This window comes from Daucus carota, chromosome 7 (genome assembly GCF_001625215.2).
Source record: "Daucus carota subsp. sativus chromosome 7, DH1 v3.0, whole genome shotgun sequence".
NCBI lineage: Eukaryota > Viridiplantae > Streptophyta > Magnoliopsida > Apiales > Apiaceae > Daucus > Daucus carota.
In genome coordinates, this window is record NC_030387.2 from 12,638,634 (window position 1) to 12,646,148 (window position 7,515).

A 7,515-nucleotide genomic window follows, 5' to 3' on the forward strand; every position below is an offset into this window, starting at 1 on the left:
GCTTTGGATAAGTTTCAAAAATCTTTGTATTAACTGATATTTTTCCTTTAATCAGATATTGTTAAATATTTGAGTCCCGAATATTTTTTAAATCCCGAGTGATTTGATTTCCTGGTTCCGCCACTGCGGCTGAGTGTCTCAATGTATTAAGTATCCCAGCGCTGGTGGTGCTCTAAGGTCTGTCTATAGTAATGCAACACTACTTACAATAATCATATTAGGAATATCAGTAACAATAAATTAACTTGTAAGAACAATTTGTAAAATATATGGACAGGTGACTGATTTGATATGCCAGAAAAATCAAAACCAATAATACAACAGAATGACAATGCCAGAAAACAAAAATAATAACTTAATGATGCAACCAAATCAGCTGGTCGGTAGATTATATATCTCGATAATTTCTTGAAATGTTTGTTTAAGCAGAGATATGTTTTGTGATAACATAAACTATTGCCATAGAGCATATTGATTATCAGTCATGACTCGAGGAATCATAGGTTATATACAGAGACATAACTGGCGTGCCTGAAGGTGGTATGACCGTGGAATGACACACACTGGGCCATCCTATAATTTTCTGTGGAATGACACACTTATAATATAAATTTACTTTAATCTCGACCTCTAATTACTTAGTTAAGAGTAGCACAAAGTTTAGTGCTGAGCAATCTTTTAAGGTAGTCCAATGATTCTTAACATGTGTGGAGTTTCTTTCAAAGTTCCAAAATCGGTACCAATGAAAAAGACCTTAATTTTGATGAGAAAAATAAGAGGAACAACCAGTGACTTTGATACTAAGGGGTCGTTTGATTCATGATTAATGAACCTAGTTAACGGGAATCAGAACCTCAAACTCATGTGTTGGTGTTTAGATTAGTCATTTTGTGGTATGGAATGGAAATCCCATATCTACTTGATGGGTAAGTTAATCAACTAGTCTTGTTACATACCAGACTGGCAGACTTCACATACTTTTGTAAGAGACCATACATAATTTGTGTTTATTATTATTACACAACAATTCATTATCAGTGTTACAAGACCTCAGAGGTAAAATCTTGCTGGGAATCATTGAGCTGGAGAGGAGAAGCACTTTGTAACAGCTGGAAGCCACGTTTTGAAGTACGCTTCAGAGTCGGCCTCTGCGCGAGTTAAGGCACTAATAGGCGAAACAGTTATCTGCAATGGAAAATGTAAATGTAGGTCATGTTAGTTCTTATCCTCTTCGTTCTACGATACCTAAGTAAATTGAGTTGCATACATATCCTTGTTGAAGCGCGCAGTAGTCTGCATCTGTATCTCCCTCTTTGATTCCTAAAATCTGTAAAGGTAATTAAAAGTAGTGTTAAGAACCATAAGCAAGAAATCAGGAAAGCTTAAACTGAGGAGAGATATTTGTTACAAGAAAAAAGATCAGCTAAGCAGCATGGCTGGAAAAGCAATGAAATTATATGTAGTGAAGATGCTGCAACAAAAAAAAGTGATTTTGAGAGGAAGATATCTCACATCTCGCATAAAAAGAAGACTGTCTTCAGACTCTTGTGATACTTTTGTACCATTTATTTGAATTTTCGACGAATCTGCTACCATAGTCATTGTTGATAATATTTTTCCAACCTCTGCTTCAGAAGTAATTTGCTTCCAACCCATTCTGATGATACTGTTCCCCTGCTTTGTCAACTTATATCCCTATGAAATGAGCAAACAATTTTTCATTGCAACCACAATTCAAGTAAAGCTACATGCTATACTTCACAAATAGTTAACACAACTTTTACCAATGTTGTAGCATTTTAACGGTCACTAAACATGCAGAAGATGGAAAGTTATGATCTATAGCTTAATGCTTGAGTTTCATACTTATATCACTTAAGCAGAACCTCACCTTATGATTTGATATATCGGTAGGCAGATCTATATTCAAGAAACACTTCAGAGGATATGTTTTACTTCTGATTTCAACTATAATTGCACTTATTATAGGTAAGCAAGCCTCAGCAGAAAGTTTGAAGTCCTTAGCAGTGCTCTTACCCGAAATCCTGGCAGTTGACAATGCAAATTGATTCAAGAAGAAAACTTGATCCAGAAGCAGTTGTAACTTGCACTATATTAAATAAGAAGATTACATAATATAAGTTTATGTACCAATCATAAGAGATAGAGATAGAAGGTATCCCATAGAAAAAGGCTTCTCGAGCACCTGCTACTGTTCCTGAGTACATACTGTCATTCCAGTATGAAGTTTGATTAGTTGCGCTAAGGCACCTCTGACAGCAGACCAAATATCAAATACTGTATAAGCTGTTATTACTAAAAAGATTTTTTTTTTTCCTCGTATGAAGCAGTAAACAGATTCCTGTCATCGCCTATTAATATTATAAAACTTTCAGGCAGATTTTAAGACAACATGTTCATGAAACTGCAAGTAGCTAAAAAGAAGCCAGAAGTGGCAATGAGACCGAGAGAAGATTGTAAGTTACTAACATGCGGTAACCAGAGTTGCAACCCATGTTTATGCCACTAATAACCTGTGAAAAAACCCAACAAGAGTAAGCAACTAGCCAAAAAGATCAGAAGAAAATATGACAAGAAGAGAAAGTGAGTAGTGTTGTTAGTAATTAGGTGCATCAGCAACCAAATCGAAACTTAAGCTTGAGTACGATTTATAACTGAGCTTCTACATAAATATGGAATTACATTAATCAGTTATGTATTACACTTTACCAAGTTGAATGAAATTAGTTACCAGATCAGGCACTACAGGAAAAAGAGATTTAGAGATTCCCAATGATGCGCAGTCTGCTGGGGTTCCTAGAATGCGATCACAGCAAGAAAACAAGTTAAGAATAACAAGCAAACAATTGCACAGATCATAGTCGATACCAATTCCAAGACTAAAAATGATGAACCATATATTTGATCTTTATTTATGCTTTGCCACCAGTTATGTCCAATTGTTGCATATGTGCGAGTGCCAAAATCACACAGTACACTTGTTCGGAAGAAAGATTAAAGATCCTATGGAGTGAATTATTACGTAAAATGAAAACAAACCAGAAACTGCAAAGGCTGTTGTTCCCTGAATTTCTGCTTTCTTGACCTGGAGAGGATGCATCCAAGTAATGCTGTGACTAACAGCTGACCTTTCCCTGTAAGAGAATCAATAATCAGCTTACTTTTGAGAGACTTGGTAACTTAACTATATCAGTGCTCCTTTCACTTATTGCAATGGAATTTTGAGTTGGGAGGCGTATTAACACCTAAGCACGATATCCATATTAGTCTTCGTCCTAACATCTTAAGACTGTAACAGAGTTTGTAACTCAACAATCACAAATTCAACATTGTTTAGTTGAATTATACCTGAGACAGTATATATCTTGCAACTAAGGAGGCATTTGGTTCATGATTAATTAGCCCGGTTAACGGGAATCGGAACCTCAAACCCATGTGTTAGTGTTTGGATTAGTAATTTTATGACATGGAATGGAACCACAATCGCACTTGGAGGGTAAATCATTCCTTACACTTCCTTGGGATACCCATTCCCATACCCGTCATTCCTATTCCCGATTCTCATTCCCACTCACGATCCAAACGCCCCTTAACTATAAACCTCCGGTGTTGGCTTATTGCAATTGAAGCCTAATTATAACATAAAAATTCCAAGTGTAAGCTTATAGAGAAAAAGAAAAGCTGAACAGCCTACATTACAAGCTTTAATGCTGGTTAAATTAATATAAGGTATGACATTATGCGTATGATCAGTACTAGAAAAATTGATACATATGGATGAAAGTTGGCGTACGTTTCAGGGGCGCAGACAAAGACTTGATATTGATCTGTAGAGACCAGGGCTTGAACCAGAGCTTGCAGGCCAGCACCATCAATTCCGTCATCGTTAGTCACCATGATCGTCGGCCTACTGTGGTTATTGTCCATTTTCTTGTGAAATGTACACAATCAACAGTGAATTATGCAAGAGGCTCTCGGATAAGGACCAGCTGATCCTGGCACATACATCTATTTATAATGCAGGAGCACAAATGGTCAGGAAGTGCTGCTGAATTTACTGCTACTGATAAAATGGAAATTAACTGAAAAAAGGCGCCCATGCATGTTAGATGACCGATTCTTATAAATTTAAAATCTTAAGTTGTGCTTATCAAAAATCTTAGGCCGTGTTCATTTGGATGAAATGGAATGGAATGGAACGGAGGGAAGATCAATTAAAATTTGTGCTCTAAATTGGCGTGACCGAAGAACTTGTATATAATTTTCATTCCTTCAACCATTCCATTTCAAATTATTTGAATTACTAATTTAACCCACATGTTGCGGAAGGAATGCTCATTTCACTTATTTATTACGTTTCTTTACTATCTTTATCAAAAAAGTTAGTTCACTTATATTTAGTCAATATTTTCTTATACATTCTTCTTTCTTCATAAAACTTCTTTACAATTTTTCATTTCATTTCATCCCACTTCATTCCATCCAAGACTTGGATTCCAAGTGAAAGCAACCTTAAGGTATCACTAAAATCCGATTATTTTTTATTTAGGAATAATAAACATTTACCGCTGTCAATAATTTTCAAATACAAAGGCAGGAATCAACGAACTTGTTCTGTATTTCAATCATTTGGAGTCGACTTGCTTATTACCCAAGGTGAAAGCAGCAGTAGCTAAATAAATTCTATGTTTTAACACTTCAATAATTCAAAATCTCCTTTTTCACATAATTCTGTGTGAGAAATCTTGACCTCATTTTTCATGGCTTCTTATCCTAATTTTGTTCTTTTTACAAGCTGAGTGACATCTTTTTCATATTTTCTTAGTTCACTAATTTTTTGTGCTGAAGATTAATCATTCCAACAGCATCTTTATGATCTATAGCAAAAAAACAAAAAAGAATATAAGGTCTAAATCGAAGCTCTGGTTATGAAAGAAATGAATGGTGTTCCTGAACTCGAACAAGATGAGTTTCTTGCAGGAAAGTTGACACTTCTGGTAGATACACAGGCGTTCTCACATATTCTTTCTTTTATTTTTTTAATACATGGATCTCCATCATTTTCAATGCCCGTAGCTTTGTGCACTTTTAATCTCTATATTTTTTAATTCTAGATTTTTATATCTATCAATATCATAAAGCAGTTATGTGTTTACCTCCTAAGAGCATCTCCAACGGAGATATGTAAACATGTTAGCTAAAAGTGTGATTTTAGATGATTTGTTAAAAATTTGCTGAACCTATAAGGTTTGTGCTTGAGCGGTATTAGTTATAATGGTTAGCTATATTTAAAATTCTGTTATTTTGTTATTTTCAAATTCTAACAATTATATTTTTCAAATAATAGTTATTTATTGTGAATAAATTTTATAAATAATTTTTTTATAAATTCAATAAAATAAATATTTTATATAAATATATATTTTATTCTGATTAATCAAAATAATATTATTTAAGAATCTACTATTTTACTATTTTCAAATTTAACGGCTAAATTTACATATTGTAGTTATGTATTGTAAAGAAAACTAAAAAAAAATTATTTTCCTGAATTTAATCAAATGAAGTTTTTAACAAGAATATATGTTATTTAAATAATTTTATTTATAGTGCAAATGATATATTTTAAAAATTAATTCATTCCCAAATTTTATTTATTTGTTGTAAAAATAAGATAATTTTTAAAATTAAAACACTAATTTATAAATCTAAATTTTAGGTATGAGTAAGTGTATAAGGTGTAAATTTTACCCTAATTGAGAATTAAACACGCTTGGAAGAACACATAAACTCAAATCCACATCCAAAATACTCTTTTGTAATGGACAATACTACACAATTCATTCTTGATATAATGGATGCAGAAGAAGAAGAGCATCAAACAAGGATGAGAATGGGTGCGGCTTACATTTATAATCAGCGTGAAAGAGCAAATTCTATCTCGTATCATGGTGGTTCCACAATGAATCATCGTGTGATTGATCGCAATAGAGAAGAAGGTCATGCTAGAGTGTGTCGTAATTATTTTTTTGATACACCTACATATACAGATACACAATTTCGTCGAAGATTTCGGATGCGTAGATCATTATTTATGCGAATTGAAGAAGCAGTTATGGCTAATGACAATTATTTTACTCAACGAACTGATGCTGTGGGAGTTCGTGGCCTGTCTTCACTTCAAAAAGTGACAGCTGCACTTAGGATGCTTGCATATGGAACAGCAGCTGATGCAATTGATGATTATGTTCGAATTGGTGAGAGTACAGCCATAGAGAGTCTAAGAAGGTTTGTCAAATCAATTGTTGAAGTCTTCGGGACTGAATATCTGAGACGTCCAAATGCTGAAGATGTGTCTAGATTACTAGCAGAGAATGAACAACGAGGCTTTCCCGGAATGTTGGGTAGCATTGATTGTATGCATTGGAAGTGGAAGAATTGTCCAGCTGGCTGGCAAGGTATGTACACTGGTCATGTTCATGAACCAACTATTATATTAGAAGCTATAGCTTCGAAAGACTTGTGGATATGGCATGCTTTTTTCGGATTACCAGGGTCGTTGAATGATATTAATGTGTTAGATCGGTCTCATCTTTTTGAAGAATTGGCAGAAGGTCGCGGTCCTGAGGTGAGGTACACCATCAACGGACATGAATATAATATTGGTTATTATCTTGCTGATGGTATATATCCCTCTTGGCCAACTTTTGTCAAAACTATTTCAAAACCTTAAGGTAATAAAAAAAATATTTTGCAAATGCACAAGAATCTGTTAGAAAGGATGTTGAAAGAGCATTTGGAGTGTTGCAATCTCGGTTTGCAATGATTCGTGGACCATCACGATTTTGGGATGTGGGCACAATGAAATATATTATGACCGCCTGCATAATATTGCATAACATGATTATTGAGGATGAAAGGGATTTAAGTATGGAAGAAGAACACTTTGAAACAAATACTGAAATACCAACTGTTACGCACATACCACGTCATCCAAGTACCTTTAGGGAATTCCTTCAAGTGCACCAACAAATTCAAGACAAACAAGCTCATGTTCAGTTGCAAAATGATCTTATAGAGCATCTTTGGCAAATTCACGGCGGTGACACGAATTAGATATTTCTTATGTAATATTTTTTTCATATTTGCTATGTAATTCTTTCATATTTGTCTATTTACTATGCTTTTGTAATTGTCACGAACGATAATGAGCATTGATTAATAAAATTGTGTGAGCTACTCAGAAATTTAAAAGGATTAACTTTGTGATGTGTAAAGAGAGAGCAGTTAGAAGTTAAAAGCGTTAACTAACTGACCAAATACTAAAAGCCAATTACACACATATAAATTAAGGATAATAATCCCTCAGTGCTTATATGGTTGAACTTCTAGTCTGAAAATCCAGGCTATAACAGCTAAAGCTGCTTATGCTAATAAACATATTGCAAGTGTTTTAAAGCTGGCAGAATTTCAGAAAAGTGTTTAAAAGTGTTT

General features: G+C 34.2%; 2 protein-coding genes across 3 annotated transcripts; one reads left to right on the forward strand and one right to left on the reverse strand.

Moving 5' to 3' along the window:
- Window positions 1-931: 931 nt before the first annotated feature.
- LOC108193865 (uncharacterized) lies at window positions 932-4,073 on the reverse strand. Of its 2 annotated transcripts, XM_064080735.1 has the most exons (10): window positions 3,815-3,954; window positions 3,370-3,651; window positions 3,061-3,155; window positions 2,753-2,817; window positions 2,491-2,534; window positions 2,152-2,229; window positions 1,892-2,045; window positions 1,513-1,695; window positions 1,268-1,327; window positions 932-1,185 (listed from the first exon to the last, which is right to left on the reverse strand). In XM_064080735.1, exons 3-10 carry the CDS (start codon window positions 3,119-3,121, stop codon window positions 1,075-1,077), a joined length of 756 nt encoding a protein of 251 aa, XP_063936805.1. In that variant the 5' UTR covers window positions 3,122-3,155; window positions 3,370-3,651; window positions 3,815-3,954; the 3' UTR covers window positions 932-1,074. The 2 variants fall into 2 exon arrangements, with proteins under 2 accessions (XP_063936805.1, XP_017216191.1); XM_017360702.2 differs by lacking the exon at window positions 3,370-3,651 and having other exon boundaries at window positions 3,815-4,073.
- Window positions 4,074-5,875: 1,802 nt separating this feature from the next.
- On the forward strand, window positions 5,876-7,137 carry LOC108193866 (uncharacterized). The gene is made up of 2 exons (XM_064081944.1): window positions 5,876-6,704; window positions 6,788-7,137. The coding sequence occupies exons 1-2, from the start codon at window positions 5,876-5,878 to the stop codon at window positions 7,135-7,137; spliced, it is 1,179 nt and encodes a 392-aa protein (XP_063938014.1).
- Window positions 7,138-7,515: the final 378 nt, after the last annotated feature.